This window comes from Chlorocebus sabaeus, chromosome X, assembly GCF_047675955.1.
Source record: "Chlorocebus sabaeus isolate Y175 chromosome X, mChlSab1.0.hap1, whole genome shotgun sequence".
In the NCBI taxonomy this organism is placed as follows: Eukaryota; Metazoa; Chordata; class Mammalia; order Primates; family Cercopithecidae; genus Chlorocebus; species Chlorocebus sabaeus.
In genome coordinates, this window is record NC_132933.1 from 75,590,941 (window position 1) to 75,615,120 (window position 24,180).

The window sequence follows — 24,180 nt, forward strand, 5'->3', positions numbered from 1 at the left end:
TTTGGTCATTTAATATTTTTTCCTTTTAAAATGTTTTATATTAGGGAAAATGCTCACAATAGTGTTTTCAGATTTTATAGAATTGGTTGTCTTTAATAACCAATCTTAGGCTGGGCATGGTGGTTCATGCCTGTAATCACAGCACTTTGGGAGGCGGAGGCCAAGGTGGGAGGATGACTTGAGCTCAGGAGTTCAGAACCAGCCTGGGCAGCACAGTGAAACCTCATCTCCACAAAAAATCAAAAAATTAACCAGGTATGGTGATGCACACCTGTAGTCCAGCTACTTTGGGAGGCTGAGGCAGGAGGTTTGCTTGAGCCTGAGAGGTCAAGACGGCAGTGAGCCATGCTTGTGCCACTGCATTTCAGCCTGGGCAACAGAGCACTACCCTGTCTCAGCAACAACAACAACCAATCACAAATGTTAACAGCTCAGGTATAGATGTTAAGCTCTACCCTTTTGAGTTGACCTCATGGAGGTAGATAGTAGAATGATAGATACCCGAGTCTGGGAAGTATGTGTGTGTTGAGGGAGGGATAGAGAGAGGTTGGTTAATGGGTACAGACATGTAGTTAGATAGAAGGAATAAGTTCTACTGTTCGATGGCAGAATGGGGTGACTATAGTTAACAACAATGCATTGTATATTTCAAAATAGCTAGAAGAGAGGGCTCGAAATGTTCCCAGCATATAAAAGTGATAAATACTCAAGGTAATGGATAGCCTGAATACCCTGACTTGATCATTGCATATTCTATGCATGTAACAAAATATCACATGTACTCCCAAAATATGTATAAATATTATGTATCAATTTTTAAAAATTTTCAAAAACTTACTCTTTTTGAGAGCAATGCAATTATTTAAGAATTTAGGGGGCTTTGCTTTATTCTTTGTGACTGTCATTGATAGGAGTAAATATCTAAAGCACTAATTGCCATAGCTAAAATCTGAAAGATGCGATTGTTAAATTATCATCTGGTACCATGAATCTTTAGGTTTTAGGGTGTGGGGTTTCCCCCTTACCAAATGCAATATTACCTGTAGATTAGAATAACCTGAGTTAAATAACCCCTTTTAAAAAGATTCATAAAAGGCCAAGTGGGTTATATTAATGGCTATTCTTGTCTTGTTTCTCAGTACAAATCTTCACAGTATTTCTCTTGAAATATCACCTGCCTATTTTACTTGCATTTAAAATGTTTGGTATTTTATCTGTTAAATATTCCAGAAATTTTTTGTTTCTACATTAGGCTTTTTTAGACTGTGGTTACTTTTAAGAAGTTCACCCAAATTTTGTTTTTAACATTAACAGCAGTTTCATGTTAGTTTTAGTGATAATTTGTAATATGTTTAATATTTGCAGAATGAAAGTCCTAAGAGACTGGCTGTTAAAGAATATTGAGGAAATCTAAAATCCTCTTAATTTTTCTTAGTTCTCTTTTTTTCAGTGTAATTCTATGGTTTGCCTTTTATTGTCAGGTATCAGAAGTTTATAATAAAATGTAAGCCTCTGCAATTCAGTAAACACTTAAGGTTTTATAAGCATGTGGATACTTAGTTTTTTAATAACTAAATATTAGTCTGGCTTTAAACTTAAAATCCACACGTGTCTTATTTTGACAACTGTGCAAAAAAATAGAACACAGGAAAAGATAACCCATGGAATGTGAGAAAATATTGCAAAGCATATATCCGATAAGGGATTCACATGCAGAATATAGTTGTCCCATGGTATATGTGGGGGATTGGTTCTAGGACCTGCCTGTATATACTAAAACTTGCTCATACACAAATCCTGCAGAACCTGCATAAATGAAAAGTCAAACATGGGTTTCACATTCTGTGAATACTGTATTTTCAATCAACATTTGGTTGAAACAAAATCTGTGTATAAGTGGACCCATGTGGTTTAAACCTTTGGTGCACAGGGGTCAACTGTATGTAAAGAATTCCTGCAACTCAACAACAGAGAAACAGTCTGTTTCAAAAAGAAGCAAAAGATTTGAATAGAAATTTCTCTAAAGAAGATATACAATGCTCAACATATCTCCTCATTAGAGGAATGCAAATCAAAACTACAGTGAGATACCATTTCACACCCATTGTGGTGGCAATTATGAAAAAAAAAAAAAGATGGAAAATAAGTGCTTAAGAGGATGTGGAGAAAGTGGAACCCTGTGCATTGCTAGTAGGAATGTCAGATGTGGAAAAACATTGTAGTAGTAACTCAGAAAGTTAAATATATACCATTTGATCTAATAGTTCCACTTATAGGTATGCCCAAAAGAATTGAAAGCAGGAACTCAAACAGATACTGAGACACTTATGTTTATAGTTGCATCATTCATAATGGCAAAAAAAGGTGGAAGCAACCCAAATGTCCACTGATGGATGAATGGATAAACAAAATGTGGTATGGACATACTTCAGTGGAATATTACTCAGCCTCATAAAGGAGGGAAATTCCGACATTTGCTACCACATAGATGAAGCTTGAAGATATTAATGCTAAGTGAAAGAAATCAGACACAAAAAGGCAAATACTGTATAATTCTGCTTAAAGGTACCTAGAGTAGTCAAACTCTATGAGTAGAAAGTAGAATCGTGGTTACCAGGTTCTGGGGGATGAAGGGTATGGGAAGTTACTGTTAATGGGTACTAAGTGTCTGTTTGGAATGATTAAAAAGTTCTAGAAATAGAGAGTGCTGATTTTTGTACAACATTGTGATTATACTTAATGCCACTGAATTGTGTACTTAAAAACTGGTTAAATAGTAAATTTTTTATTTTATTTTATTTTTATTTTACTTTAAGTTCTGGGATACATGTGCAGAACGTGCAGGTTTGTTACATAAGTATACATGTGCTATGGTGGTTTGCTGCACCTATCAAGCTGTCATGTAGGTTTTCAGCCCCACATGCATTAGGTATTTGTCCTAATGGTCTTCCTCTCCTTGCTCCCAACCCCCTGATAGGCCCCAGTATGTGATGTGCCCCTCCCTGTGTCCATGTGTTCTCATTTAAAACAGTAAATTTTTTAAATGTATATTTTACCATAATTTAAGAAATACTCCCAAATGGAGCACAGTAATATGCTTTTGTCTCTAAAAATACATGGACCCAAGTGCCACTCTTTAGAGATTGATTCAAAAGGTCTGGAGTAGGGCCCATGCATCTGCATTTTTATGAGCCCTACAGGTGATTCTGATGGACCATCAGCTTAAGAACCATTGCTCCAAATTTTTTTCTTTGGTAAGGGGTGAGCTGAGACCCGAGATGAGTGAACTAGACAAGGGGAACGTGGAGAAATGACACCGAAGTGTTAACTTTGGTGATTTTCTCTAAGTGGTAGAAATATTAATTCTTTTGTATTTTACTTGTTATATACATTTCTGCAAAATCACAAAATCCAAGAAATATACATATATGTAAAACTTTCATAATCAGAAAAATAAAGTTTCATTTTGTTTTTAATTGACACATTAATTGTACATATTAATAGGCCCAGAGTAATATTTTGATACATGTATACATTGTGTAATGATAAAATTAGGGTAATTTAGTGTATCTGTCACTTCAAACACTTGTCATTGCTTTGTGGTGAGAACATTCAAAATTCTCTCTTCTAGCTATTTTTTAAAATTTTATTTCTTTTAATTGTCATTGCTTTGTGGTGAGAACATTCAAAATTCTCTCTTCTAGCTATTTTTTAAAATTTTATTTATTTTAATTAAAAATATTTATTTAAACATTTTTTATAGAGAGAGATGGGATCTTGCTATGTTGCCCAGGCTCATCTTGAACTACTGGGCTCAAGTGATATCCCATCTCAGCCTCCCAAAGTGCTGGGATTACAAGTGTGAGCCACCATGCTCGGCCTCATCTAGCTATTTCAATAAGTTTAAAAAAAAATATTAAGTTAAATTTAGTGTTTAAAAATATTATGACTAACATTGGAATAGTGCACTTCAAGCTGCGAAAATAATGTATAATAGTAATTTCCAAATGTGGTTGTACTGTCAGAATCACCATTAAACGCAGAACACTCCTAAACTGGCAAAGATAAAATGATACTAAGTGTTGTTGAGGCTACAGAGAAATGAGCCCTCTTGATGGTAGCATAAATTGGACAGTAATTTGGAAAGGGACCTCAAAATTAATTTCAATTGTAAGCTTTTTTCCAAAGGAAATGGTCAGAAATGTATGCAGAGATTTATAGTAAAGGATGTTAATCTCAGGGTTTGTTTCAAAGCTTAGTTTTCTGGCTGCAGAAATAGCAATGTGTGTTCATTGTGAAATATATATGAAATACTGAAAGGCACTGATACAATAAAAACTACCTATAATCTCATAAACTAGAATTTGGAACTGCTACTTATTTAATATTTGATATCTTGCTTTCCAGTTTTTAAAATGTATGTGTGACACTTAAATGTCATAAACACACACTACATAAACACACAATACATATACATTGTGTTTATATACTCTGTGTGTGTGTGTGTGTGTATATATATATATATATATATATATTTTTTTTTTTTTTTTTAATGGCTGGAATTATGTTATCCAGCTTGTGACCTAAAGTGAACTGTTACCTGTTGTGGCATTATTTATAATAACAAAAAATTGGAAATAAACTCAAATCCTCAACTTTTGGGGATAGTTTATATTATGGTATATCACCATAATCTAATACCATGCAGGAAGATACATTAAATATTATAACATGGAATATTGTGTGTTAATAATTAGGAATATATAGAATAAGTATATTATGTAATAAAGATGAAATCATACCCATTTCTGTGAAATAAAAAGGATGTGTATGAAAATGCATAGCAAAGTGATCAAAAAGATAATGCCACAAAATACTTTTTAGTGTTCACTCTAATATTTTCAAATTAGTAGAATTGTGTCTATAATGTGTATTATGTATTAAATTACCTCTTCAAATTTGGCTCTATCCCTTTCTCTCTGTTTTGATATGACATTTGTCAGCTCTTCTTACTCCATCAACCATGTCTCTTAAGATCTCTTCCATATTCCTGATCATTTTAACTCTGCTGCATTAAGTTAGTATATTCTGACATATCTTCCAGCTAAGTAGTTTTTGTCTTTGGATGTGTGTCTTATGCTATTAAGAGGAATTTAATTGAAATGTAAAACTCAATGACTTTCTCCTAAGGTCAGGAACAAAACAAAGATGTCACTTTTGCCTCCTATATTTAACATTTTCTAGAGGTTCTGGCCAGGACAATTACACCAGAAAACTAATAAAAGTATTCCACAGTGTCATGGAAGGGGTAAAACTATTTCAATTTGCAAGTGACATGATATTATATAGAGAAAAAAATTATTGTTTTAAGTTTTTTGGGTACATAGTAGGTGTATACATTTATGGGGTACATGAGATATTTTAATGCAGCCATACAATGCATAATAATCACATCAGGGTAAATGAGGTATCCATCTCAAGCATTCATCCTTAAATGTATTACAAAGAAGTAATTTATATTTTATTTATTTTAAAGTATACAATAAATTATTGTTGCCTGTAGTCACCCTGTTCTATAAAATACTAGCTCTTATTCATTCTACCTAACTATATTTTTGTACCTAATAGCCATCTCTCCTTTCCCCCTGCCCTACTGCCCTTCTCAGCCTCTATTAACTATTGTTCTATTTTCTGTCTCTGTGAGTTCAGTTGTTTTAAATTTTAGCTCCTGGCTGGGTATGGTGACTCCCACTTGTAATCCCAGGCCTGTTATCCCAGCACTTTGGGAGGCCAGGGCAGGTGGATGGCTTAAGGGCAGGAGTTCGAGACCAGCCTAGCCAACATGGTGAAACCCTGTCTATACAAAAAAATGCAAAAGTTGTGGTGGCATGTGCCTATAATCCTGGCTACTCAGGAGGCTGAAGCAGGAGAATCGCTTGAATCTGGGAGGCAGAGGTTGCAGTGAGCTGTGATCATGCCACTACATTCCAGCCTTTGTGACAGAGCTGCCTCAAAAAAAAAAAAAAAAAAGGAATCTTAGCTCTCCAAAATAAGTGAGAATATGTGAAATTTGTCTTTCTTGCTGTTTCATGTGGTTTGAAATCACAGGATCTCATTCTCTTTTATGGCTGCATAGTACCCCATTGTGTACATCTACCACATTTTCTTTATTCATTCATCTGTTGATAAACTTTGGGTTGCTTCCAAATCTTGGCTGTTGTAAACAGTGCTGCAACAAACATAGGAGTGCCAGTATCTCTTCAATATACTGATTTTCTTTCTTCTGAGTATATACCCAGCTGTGGGATTACTGTGTCATATGATAGCTCTATTTTTGCTTTTTTGAGGAACCTCCAAACTTTTCTCCATAGTGGTTGTACTAATTTACATTGCCACCAGCAGTGTATGTGGGTTCCCTTTTCTCCACCTCCTCGCCAGCATTTGTCTTTTGGATAAAAGCCACTTTAATGGGTGAGATGATATCTTATTGTAGTTTTGATTAGCATTTCTCAGATGACCAATGATGTTGAGTACCTTTTCTTATTACCTTTTCTTATATCTATTTGCCATTTGCATGTCTTCTTTTGAGAAATGTCTACTCAGATCTTTTGCCAATTTTTAAATTAGATTATTAGAGTTTTTTTTTTTTTTTTTCCATTTGACTTGTTTCAGCTCCTTATATATTGTGGTCATTAATCCCTTGTCAGATAGGTAGTTTGCAGATATTTTCTCCCATCCTGTGGGTTGTCTCTTCACTTTATTGGATTGTATTCTTTCCTGTGCAGAAGCTTTTTAACTTGATATGATCCCATTTGTCCATTTTTTTGCGTTGGTTGCTTCTGCTTTTGAGGTATTACTCAAGAAATCTTTGCCCAATCCAGTGTCCTGTAGAGTTTCACCAATGGTTTCTCTTAGTAATTTCATAGTTTGAGGTATTAGATTTAACTTTTTAATCCATTTGAATATGACAATAGATAGGTGTCCAGATTCATTCTTCTGCATACGTATATCCAATTTTCCCAGCACCATTTACTGAAGAGACTATCCTTTCCCCGATGCATGTCCATGACACCTGTGTAGAGTATGCATTCACTGTAAGTGTGTGAACTTGTTTCTGGGTTTACTATTCTGTTTCATTGGCCTATGTGTCTTTTTTATGCTAGTACCATGCTGTTTTGATTACAGTAGTTCTGTAGTGTACTTTGAAGTTATGTAATGTGATTCTTCCAGTTTTGTTCATTTAGCTCAGGATAACTTTCACTATTCTGGGTCTTTAATGGTTCCTTATAAATTTCAGGATAGTTTTTTCAATTTCTGTGAAGAATATCATTGGTATTTATTTCACAGGGATTGCTTTGAATCTGAAGATTGCTTTGGGTGGTGTGGACATTTTAACAATATTGATTCTTTTGATTCATGAACATGGAATGTCTTTCCATTTTTTGGTGTCCTCTTCCATTTCTTCCGTCGATGTTTTATATTTTTCATTGTAGAGTTCTTTTACTACTACTACTACTACTATTACTACTACTACTACTACTACTACTACTACTACAGAGTTCTTTTACTACTACTACTACTTCTTCCTCTTCTTCTTCCTCTTCCTCTTCTTCTTCCTCTTCTTTTTCCTCTTCTTCTTCCTCTTCCTCTTCTCTTCTTCCTCTTCTTCTTCCTCTCCTCCTCCTCCTCCTCCACCTCCTTCTTCTTCTTTCTTCTTTTTTTTCTTTTTTTGAGACAGAGTCTCATTCTGTCACCCAGGCTGGGGTGCAGTGGTGCGATCTTGGCTCACTGCAACCTCTGCCTCCTGGTTTCAGTGATTCTTATGCCTCAGCCTCCTGAGTAGCTGGGATTAAAGGTGTGCATCACCACACTCTAATTTTTGTATTTTTAGTAGAGGCAGAGTTTTGCCACGTTGGCCAGGCTGGTCTTGAATTCCTAGCTTCAAGTGATCCACTTGCATTGGTCTCCCAAAGTGCTGGAATTACAGGCATGAGCCACTGTGCCCTGCCTCACTTCTTTAATTCAGTTAATTTCTGAATATTTTATTTTATTTGTAGCTATTGTAAATAAGATTATTTTCTTGATTTCTTCAAATTGTTCATTGTTGGCATATAGAAATGCCAATGATTTTTGTATATTGATTTTGTTACTTGCCACTTAACTGAAATTATTGATCAGTTTGAATAGTTTTTTCGGTGGAGTCTTTAGTTTGTTTGTTTTTTCTTTTTCCAAATGTAAGGTCATGTCATCTGCAAACAAGGATAATTTGACTTCTTCCTTTTCCATTTGTTTGCGCTTTCTTTATCTTCTTTGATTACTCTTAGTAGGACTTCCAGTATGATGTTGAACAACAGTAGTGAAAGTGGGCATCCTTGTAGTGTTCAAGATCTTAGAGCAAAGACTTTCAGTTTTTTTCCCATTCAGTATGATAGTAGCTGTGGGTCTGTCGTATATAGTTTTAATATGTTGAAGTATGTTCTTCTGATACCCAGGTTTTTAGGGCTTTTTATTATGAAGAGATGATGAATATTATCACATGCATTTCCAACATGAATTGAAATAATTATATGGTTTTTATCCTTCATTTTGTTGATATGATGTGTCACATTGATTGATTTCCATATGTGTGTGTGTATATATATTTATATGTGTGTGTGTATGTATGTATGTATTTTTTTTTTTTTTTGTAGAGTTGAGGTTATGGTTTTTATCCTTCGTTTTGTTGATATGATGTATCACATTGATTTTCCGTGTGTGTGTGTGTGTGTGTGTATATTTATATGTGTGTATGTATGTATGTATGTATGTATGTGTTTTTCTGGCTTGTTTGTTTGTTTGTAGAGGTGAGGTCTCTTTATGTTGCCCAGGCTCGTCTTGAACTCCTGGGCTCAAGGGATCCTCCCACCTCGACCTCCCGAAGTGCTGGGATTACAGGTATGAGCCATCGCACTCGGCTGATATCCATAAACTGAGCCATCGTTGCATCCCTAGGATAAATCCCACTTGGTCATGATGAATGACCTTTTTAATGTGTTGTTCAATTTGTTTTGCTAGTATTTTGTTGAGGATTTTTGTGTGAATGATCATCAGGAATATTGGCCTGTAGTTTTCCTTTTTTGATGTGTCTTTGTCTGGTTTCGGTATCATTGTAATACTGGTCTCAGAAAGAATTTGGAAGTATTCCTTCTCTATTTTTCAGTATAGTTTGAGGAGGATTGGAATTAGTACTTCTTGGAATGTTTGGTAAAATTCAGCAGTGAAGGTATTAGGTACCTGACTTTTCATTTTTTTATTTTTCTTTGGGGGGTGGGGTGGGGGCTTTACATGCCATAATATGTTTATTTTATTTTACATTTTCATTTTAGGTTCAGGGGTACACGTGCACATAAATTGGGGTAAATTTACCCGCACATGTACCCGTGAACCTAAAATGAAAATTATTTAGGTAAATTGGGGTCTCTAGGTTTTCTTTGCTTTGGAGACTTTTTATTATTACTTTGATCTCATTAGTTGTTATTGGTCTGTTCGGGTTTTGGATTTCTTCCTGGTTCAATCTTAGTAGATTGCATGTGTCTAGGAATTTGTCCATTTCTTCTAGGTTTTCCAATTTATTGGCATATAGTTGGTCATAGTAGCCTCTAATGGTCATTTAAATTTCTGTGGTATCAGTTTTAATGTCTCCTTTTCCATCTCTGATTTCATTTATTTGGGTATTCTCTCTTTTTTTTCTTAAGAAGTCTGGCTAAAGGTTTGTGGACTTTATCTTTTCAAAAAACCAAGTGTTTCATTGATCTTTTCTACTTTTCTTCTCTTTCTTTTACTTCTTTAAGATGCATCGTTAGGTTGTTTGTTCAAAGTTTTTCTACTTTCTTTGATGTTGGTACTTACAGCTATAAACTTCCCTCTGAGTACTGATTTCACTGTATCCCATAGGTTTTTGGTATGTTGTGTTTCTATTATTATTTGTTTCAAGAAATTTTTAATTTCTTTTTCAATTTCTTCACTAACCCACTGGTTATTCAAGAGTATATTGTTTACTTTTCATGTGTTCAGAATATCAAAAATTTCTCTTGTTACTGATTTCTAGTTTTAATTCATTGTGGTCAGAGAAGATACTTGATGTGACTTCAATTTGTTGGAATTTTAAATACGTTTTTTGGCTTAATATACGGTGTCTCCTTGAGAATGATCCATGTGCTGGAGAGAAGAGTATGTATAATACAGCCATTAAATGAAATATTCTTTAAATATCTATTTTGTGTATTTGGTCTGTAGTGCAGATTAAGTCTGATATTTCTTTGTTGATTTTCTCTCTGGATTATCTGTCCAACACTGAAACTGTGATGTTGAAGTCTCCAGCTATTACTGTACCGGGGACCTATCTCTCTCTCTCACTCTAATAATGTTTCCTTTGTATATCTGGCTGCTCCAGTGTTGGGTGCATATATATTTAAAATTATTATATCCTGGCCGGGCATGGTGTCTCATGCCTGTAATCCCAGCACTTCGGGAGACCGAGGTGGGCAGATCATTTTGGGTCAGAAGTTTGAGACTAGCCTGGCCAACATGGTAAAACCCTGTCTCTACTGAAAATACAAAAATTAACCGGGGTTGGTGGTGGGCCCCTGTAATCGCAGCTACTCTGGAGGCTGAGGCAGGAGAATCGCTTGAATCTGGGAGGCAGAGGTTTCAGTAAGCCAAGATCCCGCCACTGCACTGCAGCCTGGGCGACACGGGGAGACTCCGTCTTTAAATAAATAAATAAAATAATTATATCCTCTTGCTGAACTTACCTCTTTATTAGTATATAGTGACCTTTTTTGTCTCTTCTTACAGTTTTTATCTTGAAATCTATTTTGTGTAGGTATAGTGACTCTTTTATAGGCTCTTTTTCAGTTTCCATTGGCATGGAATATTTCTTTTTCATCCCTTTACTTTAGTCTATGTGTGTTTCTATAGGAGAAGTGTATTTCTTGGTAGGCAACTGACCAATGGCTGTTGTTTTTACATCCATTTGGCCAGTCTGTGTTTTTTGATTGGAGAATCTAGTCCTTTTGTATTCAATGTTATTGTTCTTGTTGTTGTTATTATTATTATTATTGAGACAGAGTCTCCTTCTGTAGCCCAGGATGGAGTGCAATGGCGCAGTCTCTGCTCACTGCAACCTCTGCCTCCCAGGCTTAAGCTATTCTCCTGCCTCAGCCTCCCAAGTAGCTGGGATTACAGGCACACTCCACGATGCCCAGCTAATTTTTGTGTTTTTAGTAGAGATGGGGTTTCGCCATGTTGGCCAGGCTGATCTCAAACTCAGGACCTCAGGTCATCGGCCCATCTCAGCCTCCCAAAGTGGTGGGATTACAGACGTGAGCCACTATGCCTGGCCCTATTATTATTATTATTTTGAGACTGAGTCTTGCTATGTCACTCAGGCCGGAGTGCTAATTTTTGTATTTTCGGTAGAGACAGGGTTTCACCATGTTGGCCAGGCTGGTCTCGAACTCCTGACCTCAACCGATCCACGCGCCTTGGCCTGCCAAAGTGCTGGGATTACAGGCATGAGCCACCGCACCTGACGACCATAATGTTTTAATTACTTTGCTTTGTAATATAATTTGAAACCAGGAAATGCCTCCACCTTTGATTTTCTTTGTCACAATTGTATTCACTATTTGGGGTGTTTTGTGGTTCCATACACATTTTAGGATTGCTTTTTCTTTTTTTCAAGGTGAATTTCTTTGGAATTTTGATGGGGATTGTGTTGAATCTGTATGTCACTTTGGGTAGTGTGTACATTCTAACAGTATTAATTTTGCTAATACACAAAACGTAGACTATTTATGTTCAATTTCTTTCATCAGTGTTTTTCAGTTTTCAGTGTACAGATCTTTCACTTCATTGGTTAAATTTATTCCTAAGCATTTTGTTTGTTTTCATACTACTATAAATGGCATTGTTTTCTTGATTTCTTTTTCTGATTATTTTCATGTAAAAAAATGAAACTGAGTTTTGTATGTTGATTTTGTAGCCTCCAATGTTACTGGACTTATTAGTTCTAATAGTGTTTTAGTGGAGTCCTTAGGGATTTCTATATATAGGATCATGTCCTCTGCAAACTAGGATGATTTTAATTCTTTATTTCTGATTTGGATGCCTTTTATTTGTTTTTCTTGTCTAATTGCTCTTGGTAGTACTTCCAGTACTGTGTTAAAGAGAAATGATGAGAGGTGGGCATCCTTATCTTGTTCCTGATGTTAGAGGTAAAGCTTTTAATTTTTCCCCATGGAGTGTGATATGACCAGTGGGGTTCCATAAATGGCCTTTACTGTGTCGAGGACATTTCCTTCTGTAACTATTTTTTTCTTTTTTCTTTTTCTTTTTTTTTTTTTTTTTGAGACGAGTCTCGCTCTTTCGCCCAGGCTGGAGTGCAGTGGTGTGATCTCGGCTCACTGCAACCTCCCCCTCTGGAGTTCAAGCAGTTTTCTGCCTCAGCCTCCTGAGTGGCTGGGATTACAGGCACCTGCCACCATGCCTGGCTAAATTTTTTGTTTTTTTAGTAGAGATAGAGTTTCACCTTCTTGGCCAGGCTGGTCTTGAACTCCTGACCTCGTGATCCACCCACCTCGACCTCCCAAAATGCTGATATTACAGACATGAACCACTGTGCCCGGCCTTGTATAACTATTTTGTTGAGAGGTTTTATCATGAAAGGATTTTGAACTTTGCCAAATGCTTTTTCTGCATCTATTGAGATGATTATATCGTTTTTGTCTTTTATTTTGTTAACGTGATGTATCACATTGGCTACTTTGCATGTGTTAAAACAACCTTACATCCCAGGAATAAATCCCACTTGGTCCTGGCGTATAAACTTTTTGATGTGTTGTTGAATTGGGTTAGTTAGTATTTTATTGAGGGTTTTAATATCTATGTTCATCAGTGATATTGGACTATAGTTTTCTTTTCTTTCGGTGTCTTTGTCTGCCTTTGGTATCAGGGTGATGCTTACCTCGCAAAAAGAGTTTGGAAGTATTTCCTGTAATTCTGTTTTCTGGAAGAGTTTAAGAATTGATATTCATTGTTTTTTGAATGTTTGGTAGAATTCAGTTTTGAAGCTATATGGTTCTGGGCTCCTTTTTGTTGGCAGGTATTTTTTATTACTACTTATTTCTTTTTTCTTAATTTTATTTTTAATCTAATTATTTTATTCTATTTTATTTGAGACAGAGTATTGCTCTGTCTCCCAGGCTGGAGTGCAGTGGCGTGATCTCAGCTCACTGCAGCCTCCGCCTCCCAGGTTCAAGCAGGTCTCCTGCCTCAGCCTCCCAAGTTGCTGGGATTACAGGTGCCCACCACCATGCTTGGCTAATTTTTTGTATTTTTAGTAGAGACGGGGTTTTGCCATGTTGGCCAGGCTGTTCTCGAACTCCTGACACCGTGTGATCCACCTGCCTGGGCCTCCCAAAGTGTTGGGATTACAGGCGTGAGCCATCTTAATTTTGTTGGTATAAATTTATGGGGTACATGTGTAATTTTGTTACATGGATATATTATGTAGTGGTGAAGTCAGGGCTTTTAGTGTACCCACAGAATAATGTACATTCTACCCATTAAGTAGTTTCTCATTCACTCTTCTCCTTTCCCCCCACCCTTCCAAGTCTCCATTGTGTATCATTACACACTCTACATCCGTGTGTTCAGATTATTTAGCCCCATTTATAAGGGAGAACATGACACTACTTATCTTTCTGTGTCTCAGTTGTTTCACTTAAGATAATGGCCTCCAGTTCCATCCTTGTTACTGCAGAAGACATGCTTTTGTTCTTTTTTGTGGCCAAATAGTATTCCACTGTATATATATACTACATGTTCTTTATTGATCTTTTGATAGACACTTAGGTTGATTCCATAGCTTTGCTATTGTGAATAGTGCTACAATAAACACATAAATGCAGGTATCTTTTTTAAAAATCTTTTTGATATAATGATCTCTTTTTCTCTTGGTAGATACCTAGTAGTGGGATTGCTGGATCAAATGTTAGTTCTATTTTTAGTTCTTTGAGTAATCTCCATACTGTTTTTCATGGAGTTTGTGCTAATTTACATTCCCACCAATAGTGTAAACATATTCTCTTTCCTCCCCATCTTTGCCAGCATTTATTTTTTGACTTTTAAATATAGCCATTCTAACTGGGGAAGATACGTCATTGTGGTTTTGATTTGCATTTTTCCGACGTTTAGTGATGTTGAGAATTTTTTCATATGCTTGTTGGCCATTTGTTACATCTTCTTTTGAAAAATGTCTATTTATGACTTTTGCCCACTTTTTAATGGAATTATTTGTTTTGTTTTTTGTTATTGTTTGAGTTCCTTGTAAATTCTAGATATCAGTCCCCTGTTGGGTGTATAGTTTGGAAATATTTCCTCCCATTCTGCAGATTGTCTGTTCACTCTGTTAGTTATTTGTTTTGCTGTACAGAAGCTTTTTATTTAAGTCCCATTTGTGTATTTTTGTTTTTGTGGCTTTGCTTTTGAGGTCTTAGTGATGAATTGCCTAGAGCAATGTCCAGAATGAGTTTCTCTAGGTTTACTTCTAGTATTTTTATTGTTTCAGCTCTTACATTTAAGTCTTTAATCTATCTTGTGTTGATTTTTCCATGTGGTTAGAGATAATGGTGCAGTTTCATTCTTCTGCATGTGGGAATCCAATTTTCTTAGAACCATTTATTGAAAAGAGTGTCCTTTCCTGAGTATATGTTTTCGTTGACTTTGTCAAAGGTCAGTTGACTGTCAGTATGTGTCTCTATTTCTGTGTTCTGTATTCTGTTCCATTGATCTTTGTGTCTGTTTTTGTACCAGTACCATGCTGTTTTGTTTACTGTAGCCTTGTAGGGTAATTTGAAGTCAAGTAATGTGATACCTTTGGCTTTGTTCAAGAATTAATATTATTGGCCAGGCATGGTGGCTCACGCCTGTAATCCCAGCACTTTGGGAGGCTGAGGCAGGCAGATCACTTGAGGCCAGGAGTTCGAGACCAGCCTGGCCAACGTGGCAAAACCCCGTCTCTACTAAAAATACACACACAAAAGAATAATTAGCCGAGCATGGTGGCAGGCACCTGTAGTCCCATCGGTGGCTTGAGGCAGGAGAATGGCTTGAAGCCGTGAGGCTGAGGTTGCAGTGAGCCAAGATCGCGCCCCTGTACTCCATCCTGGGCAACAAGAGCGAAACTCCGTCTAGGGAAAAAAAAAAAAAAAGAATTAATATTATTAAAATGACCATACTACCCAAAGCATTCTACAGATTCAAACCTATTTCTATCAAAATACCAATGTCATTTTTTATATAATTAGAAAAAAAAAATCCTAAAAGTCTTATGGAACCAAATAAGAGCCCCAGTAGCCTCAGTCTCTTTATTTTTAATTGGTCTGTTGAGGCTATTTCTTTCTTATTCAGTGTTGATATATTGTATGTTTGTAGGAATTTATTTCCTGTAGATTATTCAACTTCTTGGTATATAATTTTTCATACTAGTTCTTTATGATCCTTCTTTATTTCTGAGGCATTGGATTGTAATGTGTTCATGTCTATTTTATTTATTTGAGTCCTCTCACTTTTTTCTTAATAGGCTGAGGGTTTGTTGGCTTGCCTTATTTTTTTTTCAAAAAACCAGATTTTTTCTCTATATCATCTATTATTTGATTTACTAATGCTTTGATAATTATTTCCTTCCTTCTGCAAGCTTTGGGTTTAGCTTATTCTTTTTCTAGCTTCTAGAGGTGTAAAGATAGATTCCTTATTTGAGATTTTTTTTCTAATGTAGGCATTTATCATTAAAATTTTCCTTTTATTACTAAAGTATTTTCTTTAACCACATTCAAATGAAATTAGAAACCAATAACTGAAGGAAAGTTTAAAAATTTACAAATACATGTAAATTAAACAACATATACCTAAGTAACCAATGGACCAAAGAAGAAATCACAAGGGAAATTGAAAAATGCTTAGAGGTTAATGAAAACAAAAACACAGGGTTCTAGAATATGGGATATAACTTAAGTAATACTTAGAGAGAAATGTATGGTGGTAAATACCTGTATTAAAAAAGAAGAAAGATCTCAAATTTATAATCCAACCTTCTACTTTGAGAAAGTAAAATAAGAGCAAATTAAACCGAAAACAAGCAGGAGGGAGGAAATAATAAAGAAATATGGTAACAGAAAAACAGTAGGGAAAATCATTGAAACCAAAAGTAGGTTCTTTGAAAAGATTAACATAATGGACAAACCTTCCTTCACTTACAAAGTAATGGGGAAAAAAAAAAGGGCACAGCTAAAATAAGGGCTGGCTACAGTGAATCATGCCTGTTAACCCCAGCCTTTTGGGAGGCCAAGGTAGAACAATCCTTTAAAGCTAGGAGTTTAAGAACAGCCTGGTCAACAAAGCAAGACCCTGTCTCTACAAAAAATAAAATAAAATAAAATTAGCCAAACCTAGTGGTATGCACCTGTAGTACCAGCTTTTGGGAGGCTAAGGCAGGCAGATAACTTGAGCCCGCAGGAGTTCGAGGTTACAGTAAGCTGTGATTGCACCACTTCACTCTAGCCTGGGTGACAGTGTAAGACCCTGTATCAAAAAAGAAAGAAAAAAAAAAAAAAAAACAAAGAAAAATGACCTAAAGTAAGGAATAAAAGAGTATCACTACCGACCTGACAGAAATAAAAATAATTATAAGTGAATATTGTCAACAGCTGTATGCCAAGAAATTATATACCTCATTTTCATAGCAGTGATTTCTGTTACACAATAGAAATACCTCTATCAGGCAAAATAATAATCGGCAGGTTTTTATGCATTATTAGTGTTTCATATCACTACTAAATTTTCTATCATTCACTCATGGAGGCAAAATTTGCTAATTATTTAAACAACTTACATTGTTTAAAACCGTGAATAGGAAAATATGTTATTGCTTAAATGCTGTTTTTTCCTTTTGATCAGTTTTGTTCTTTTGCATGTTACCTTCTTGATAATATTATTATATTAATGAAATGTGCATTCATTTTCTTTATGTTTTGTAGGAAAATGATAATTCTGTTGAAATTATTCTGGATAGAGCAAAGCTAATATTTACATTTTATGTACATCAAAAGTATAATTTTTAGAAGGTCTTTTTTTTTTTTTTTTTTTTTTTAGGAGACAAAGTTTGCTCTGTCACCCAGGCTGGAGTGCAGTGGTGCAATCATAGCTCATTGTGACCTCAAACTCCTGGGCTCAAGTGGTTATCCCACTTCAGCCTCCCAAATATATAGGGTATCTAGGGCTATAGTTGTGTGCCATCATACCTGGCTAATGTTTTTGGTTTTTTTTTTTCTTGGTAGAGACGGAGTCTCGCTGTGTTGTCCAGGCCTGTCTTGAACTCCTGGCCTCAAGCGGTCCTCCTGCCTCGGCCTCCCAAAGTGCTGTGATCACAGGCGTGAGCTACTGTCACTGCCCTAGAAGTAATTTTTTTGAGTGAGCATGGTTGGCGAGAGTCAGTAAAGGATGATCTGCATGGAGCGAAGTTTATTTATAACAGGCATTTGTAATCTAGGATCCATGGATAGAAATTAGGTGATTATATGTACCTGGATAAGAAAAAAGTTATGTATTAATTTCCCTTAACCTCTAGCTAAAGCAGCAGCATTTTTCCCAGTGATGAATAGAGGCAGCAATCTATAGTAGTGTTAGTGATAACCATGACTGTGTTACCAATAGAAATCAGAACTATTTTTACATGTTGTTCCTGATACCTCAAAATCATTTATGTTTACTTCAGAATTTTAGGTATTTATTAAACCTGTGCATATTTTGTTACTTAATGCATTAATTTTACAAAGCACATATTTCTGTAGTACAAATTTGTTCTTTAATGTTTTGATAATTTCTATATGATGGGTTTCTTTTGTAATCCTATTTATTTTACGTGTTTCAAAACGATATTCTAAGAAAGAGAGTTTATAAGCTTCTCTACACTGCCAAAAGGGTTTATGTCACAAGATTAAAACTCCTAATCTAGAAACTTGGTTGATATAGACAATTTTTGTGTCTTTAACCATATTTCTTTTGATCAGGTGTGGGCAATAATAGTGAAGGTGGAAGAGGAAAGGCAGGTGCAAAGCTTTTCCAAGATTTTCAGATGTTAAGTAGAATATGGACTCATCCTTGGTGTTTGCAGCTAGACTACATTAGCAAAGAAAATAAGGTAAGTCAGGTAACTTAGTTTAAAGGCATCTATTGAAAGCAGAATAAACTTAGAAGAATAATTGACCTACAGACTATATATTCAAATTTTCTATTGCTTTGTTCTATTCTATGTCTTATTTCTAACTTCTATATGTCTTGCATGTATTATGATTATAGAAGGAATGTTAAATGTTATTTTGTTGAGCCCATTTTTAAAAACTTTTTATTTTGAAATAATTTTATACTTATAGAAAAGTTGCAACAATATTTGTGAGAATTCCCCTATACCTTTGACCCGGTTTCCTCTAATATCAGCATGTTGCATTAGTAAAGTTATCAAAACTAAGAAATTAACTTTGGTACAATACTATTAACTAAATGGCAGGCTTTATTTGGATTTCTTCAATGTTTTTACTTATGTCTTTTTTGTTTTCCATGATCCAATCTAGGACCTCCTATTGCATTTAGTAAGCGTATCTGTCCTGTCTTCTTTGTCTACTAAAATCTATAATAGTTCCTCAGTCCTTCCTTAGCTTATGCCAATTAACTTATTCTTAAATGAACATCATTATAATTTCCAATATAAGTTGAGATATTCTATTAAAATAGTGGTCATTTTTTTTCTCTAGGGTTATTTTGACGAAGACAGTATGGATGAATTTATAGCCTCAGATTCTGATGAAACCTCCATGAGTTTAAGCTCCGATGATTATACGAAGTAAGTTGAATACTTTTTCATGCTCTCCTGTATTGACAAAGTTAAAACCCCTACTTGCTGATTGACCTCTTATAATTGGCATTTATATCTTTCCTATGCTTTTCTAACAATCTGAATGGTTTTTTGTTTTGTTTTGTTTTGTTTTGTTTTTTTAGAAAGAAGAAAAAAGGGAAAAAGGGAAAAAAAGATAGTAGCTCAAGTGGAAGTGGCAGTGACAATGATGTTGAAGTGATTAAGGTGTGGAATTCAAGATCTCGGGGAGGTGGTGAAGGAAATGTGGATGAAACAGGAAACAATCCTTCTGTTTCTTTAAAACTGGAAGAAAGTGAGTCTAATGAATGTTGTCTTTATCATGGAACAGTGATTTGGAAAATGTCATGTCGTTAGTCCTTCTTTCAGTCACTTACCTGACTAATTGACTCAACGGAATTTCTTTCCTCAATTGATGAGTCTAATCAAGTACTCATAATTACAGTAAATATCTGATGAATCTTTAATTATAAGCAAGCTAGTCTGCGCTCTCTGGTATTTGGGAGGAAAGGTAAAAAGAAAAACTAATGTTTATTTACTTGTATATACCTAAACTCTATTATTTTAACTACATGTGTTAGCTAACTGAATTCTTGAGCAGGCTTGCAGTATAGTTGATAGTTTTAAAAATGAGTAGGAGAACTGGAATTCAGACCTAGATATGTCTAATCTCAAAGCCACCATAATATTTTCACTTAACTATATGGGAATAAATGGAAACATTTCAGATGATCAAGTGTGATTGTAGTTAAGTTTTAGTCAGTATTATACAGTAAAACTATTTTAAGCATTTAGTCTTTTTCCTTTGTGATTCTTCATAATCTGCAATTATCTACTTTAGGTTTCCTGTATATTATGTACAGTTTGTATCACCTCTTTTGTTTTCTTTCTGTCTCTCTTGTGCATGAAAGTGAAGTCTTAGACTGAACTCTGCAGTGGTTTAAGTTGTCTTTACCTATATATGAGTTGAAGGATTAGTGTTGAGACACTGTATCCTACTAGTGCAGCCTGTATGTCTAGGAGCTTAAAAACTGGGACCAAATATCTGCCTATTTGAAATAGCAGATGCTGTGAAGAGAGAACGAGGTAGTGGCTCTAAATATTTGGCATTTGGGAGTTGTGGAGCAAAGTAGTTAACTGTCTGTAAGAAGAGAGTTGTGGGGGCCAACTAGGTTAGTGATCCTGTGATCAAATAAACTTGGCTGGTCTCAGGCCTACAGCTGAAATAACTTGGTGATTAATTATTTTAATTTTATTTTTTATAATTTCAACTTTTATATTCAGGGGTACATATGCTAGTTGGTTAACATGGGTATATTGCATGATGCTTAGCTTTGGGGTGTGATTGATTCCATCCCCAGGTACTGAACATAGTACTCAGTAGTTAGTTTTTCAGTCTTTGCCCCCTTTCTCTCTCCCCACTCTAGTAGCCCTCCATGTCTGTTGCTCTCCTCTTTATATCCATGTGTACCCAGTGTTTAGCTCTTACTTATATGTAAGAACATGCAGTATTTGGCTTTCTGTTTCTGTGTTAATGCACTTAGTATATAATGGCCTCCAGCTGCATCCTTGTTGCTGCAAAGGATATGATTTTGTTCTTTTTTGTGGCTGTGTATATTCCATGGTTTATATGTACCACATTTTCTTTATCCAGTCCACTGTTGATGGGCACTTAGGTTGATTCCATGTTTTTGCTGTTGTGAATAGTGCTGTATATGAGTGCATGTGTCTTTTTGGTAGATTTATTTTCTTTTTGTTTTATACTTGTAATGAGATTGCTGGGTCAAATTGCAGTTCTGCTTTAAGTTCTTTGAGAAATCTCTAAACTGCCTTCCATAGGTGATTAACTAATTTACATTCCCAACAACATAAATGTTCCCTTTTCTTTGCCCCTGCTCCAGCATCTGCTGTTTTTTGACTTTTTAATAATAGCTATTCTGACTGGTGTGAGATCGTATCTCATTGTGGTTTGGATTTGCATTTCTCCTGTGATTAATGATGATGAGCATTTTTTCATGTTTGTTGGCTGCTTGTGTGTTCTCTTTTGAGAAGTATCTGTTCTTGTCTTTTGCCCACTTTTTAATGGAGTTATTTGTTTTTTTGCTGTTGAATTAAGTTCCTTATAGATTCTGGATATTAGACCATTGTTGGATACATAGTTTATGAGTATTTTCTCTCATTCTGTAGGTTGTCTGTTTACTCCGTTGATAGTTTTTTTTGTTATTTTGTGTTTTTTTGTTTGTTTTTTGTTTTTGCTGTGCAGAAGCTCTTTAGTTTAATTAGGTCCCAGTTGTCAATTTTTGTTTCTATTGCAATTGTTTTTGAGGAATTAGTCATAAATTCTTTATAACTTGGTGATTTCTTTATAAACATTTCTCTCTTCAGTACCTCCATGTAATAGACAGATGGCAGTCTAACAGTAGACTCTGACTTCTCTTAAGAAATCAGGGGAATAGTGAAAATTAAACTACAAAATTTCTCTTCTCATTCTTCTCTTCTGTTACCCCATAAAAGCAGTTTACTATCAGTGTTCATCTTCTGGATAGATATAAAGAATATTTTTATCAGAATAATACATTATTATTGTGTAATTTAAGACAGTGAGAGGTTCCTGTATCTCCTTCCCTGCTAACCCAATCTGCCTTTTCCACATAAATTCCTCAGTCTCTCAGATCATGGTTAAAAATATATAAAGTTTACATATTCCTGGAAATTATTTTCTTAAAATACTCTTGTTGAATTTTTTTCTCATAACTTATGGCTAGGAGGAGCAGAAGAGTAGACCAGTCAGTGTGCATTGTCCTGTGCTATAAATGGGTTACATAAGAGTATACTGAGATTTTTTTTTTTTTTTAAGTGTACTGAGATGTTGATCCTTCATCACTTGGGAGTACAATTGGAATCTGAGGCAGCTGGTTTGCCTCCATAAATGAGTAGTCTCTTCTGTTTTTCCTGGTCTACTATATAAGCATTAACAGTTTTTACATATGCCATAATGTGAATGGGTTGGAAAGCACTGAGGGCAGAATGTAGGAGGCTACATGTCATGAGCCCGAAAACATGCAGGGAAGGCCGTCAGTTCCAAAAGACAAATTTTGACCACTTGTCTAGGATTTTTGTTTCATTTTAGTTGTGTGCAATCAAATATAAGTCATTTGTATATGGATATATTTTATATATTTCTGTAGCTTATGTACCTGTATAGTATATTAGAAGCATTCTCCAGAACTAATAGATAATAAGAATTTATTTTTTTCTTTGCATCTGAGTTAACTCCATATAAAACGGAGTGTATCATAATGTATGGACATACATAGCTGGTACTGTATAACTTTAAAAAAATTACTTTCTTACAGTAAATATAAGAAAACCTGAATAAGAAGTATTAAGGGGCTTGTCTGCCTCCTTAGCGCAGTAGACAGCACGTCGGTCTCATAATCTGAGGGAAGTATTAAAGGGCTGACAATGTTGTACCTGGAATTTGAAATGGATATTAAATAACTAGCTATAATTGTGCTACAATATGATTTTTGCCACATATTTTATTTTCACGTCAAAGAGTTACTGTTTGCTTTAATGCTTTTGTAGTAGCTTTCTCATTTTTCTGAGAAGCAGCATCTTGAATGAGTCATTTAAGTTTAGCTTACATCATCCCCATTTCTGTGTTTTAAATGTTTTATTAGAAGGGGAGTTTGTGATCACGAAATGACTATGTAAATTACTTCAAAGTGTAGATTTATTATTAAGTACTTTTAGAGTAAGCTTCATTGGTAAGCATTTGCATTTTAAAACGTATGTAATTAATTGTATAGATATAAACTTTTGTGACAGAATCCTTGTATATGATGTAGAGCCATAATATTAGTACTAATATACCATATTTATTCACTCAACAGATATTTATAAAGTGCTTACTATATGCCCAGACATAAGGAGGGAACTGATAAGCCTAAATGGTAAATTGAAGAAGGTATGCTATGGAAATCCTAGGGAGATGCTAGTCTTGAGACTAGCAGCTTTGATTTTCATTTATCCAGGGACAGAATTTGAGGCTTTGAGCCCTCTATAAGTTGGAGAGTTCTGTGACCCCTTCTCAAAGCCGAATCCCTTTAAAGTTTACAATCCCATGGACAATCCAGGGAGTTGACGAGGAAGTTTATCTATTTCAGCCGGGGCTCTTGGTTGGGAAAAATAGTTTCATTGAATTTACGGTCATGACCTTCACCTCACATACTTTATGGTTTGAATTTATGTTACTCATATATTCTAAAAAAATCCTAAGCTGAAATATTAACTTCACAAGTAATTCTGAGTTGGTGATTCCCTAGAGACCTGGTAGAAGCAAATGTAGAATCACTCTGGAATAATATGACGTTAACTAGGGCTACCCAGAAATCTCACAAATTGTAGCTACACCTGAGAAAATAACCTTAGGAAAAGCTAGGAACAGAAAGTATTAGTAGTCAACCTGAGGAAGGTTAGCATACAAAATAAATGGCATGATTAGATTCTCAAGAATTTCTGATGATAGAAGTATTTGATAAAGACTATACATATGTCTAAAATGGTATTTTAAAAATTCCAATCATAACTTTATGCCAGAAAATTTAAAACTTAAAATACACAGTATTTAAGAAAAATATACTCAGCAATTAGCATTCATTGCAGTCATTTCATATCAGCCAAAAACAAGAAACGATCTAGATGTCTATGAGGAGAACTAATAAATGATAGTGTATTCATGCAGTGGAATACTGCATGGTAGTTAGAATGATTGAACGGGAACTCCATGACAAGCATGAGTAAGTCTTGCTTTGAGTGAAAAAGTAATTTGTAGGATTTTACAAACAGTATAGCCATTTGTACAGTTTAGTGATACACATGCAGTAAAAAACATAAAACACATGCAAAAAAGGGTAAATATATAATTTAGGGGTTTAGTTACCTATTGGAAAAGAAGGAAGGAAAGAGAATGGGATCATATAGGATCTTATATTAGGCTTCGGATTATTAGGCTTCAGCTTCATCCGAAGTTTTAACAGTGTTAAAATTTGATGAAGATGGAATGTGGAAGCACATTTGTTTCTTATCTCTTATATACTTTTCTGAGTATTTAAATTTTTGTAACAAAAATATATTTTAAAATACTTTGTATTAAAAAGCAATTGGGAAAGTGTATAAACATGCTAAACCTGCATATTTCTTATTTT

At 35.1% G+C, this 24,180-nt stretch overlaps 1 protein-coding gene across 9 annotated transcripts in view; it reads left to right on the forward strand.

Moving 5' to 3' along the window:
- Nucleotides 1-24,180, forward strand: part of ATRX (ATRX chromatin remodeler) — a 300,487-nt gene that overhangs the window by 181,088 nt on the left and 95,219 nt on the right. For 8 of the 9 annotated variants that reach the window (XM_007992127.3, XM_007992126.3, XM_007992124.3 and 5 more), the window contains 3 exons: nucleotides 18,111-18,241; nucleotides 18,852-18,940; nucleotides 19,096-19,265. In XM_007992127.3, coding sequence (XP_007990318.3) covers nucleotides 18,111-18,241; nucleotides 18,852-18,940; nucleotides 19,096-19,265 — 390 coding nt within the window. Of the gene's footprint in view, nucleotides 1-18,110; nucleotides 18,242-18,851; nucleotides 18,941-19,095; nucleotides 19,266-22,866; nucleotides 22,941-24,180 lie in introns of all 9 variants that reach the window. The other variant, XR_005237641.2, reaches the window with a different exon arrangement.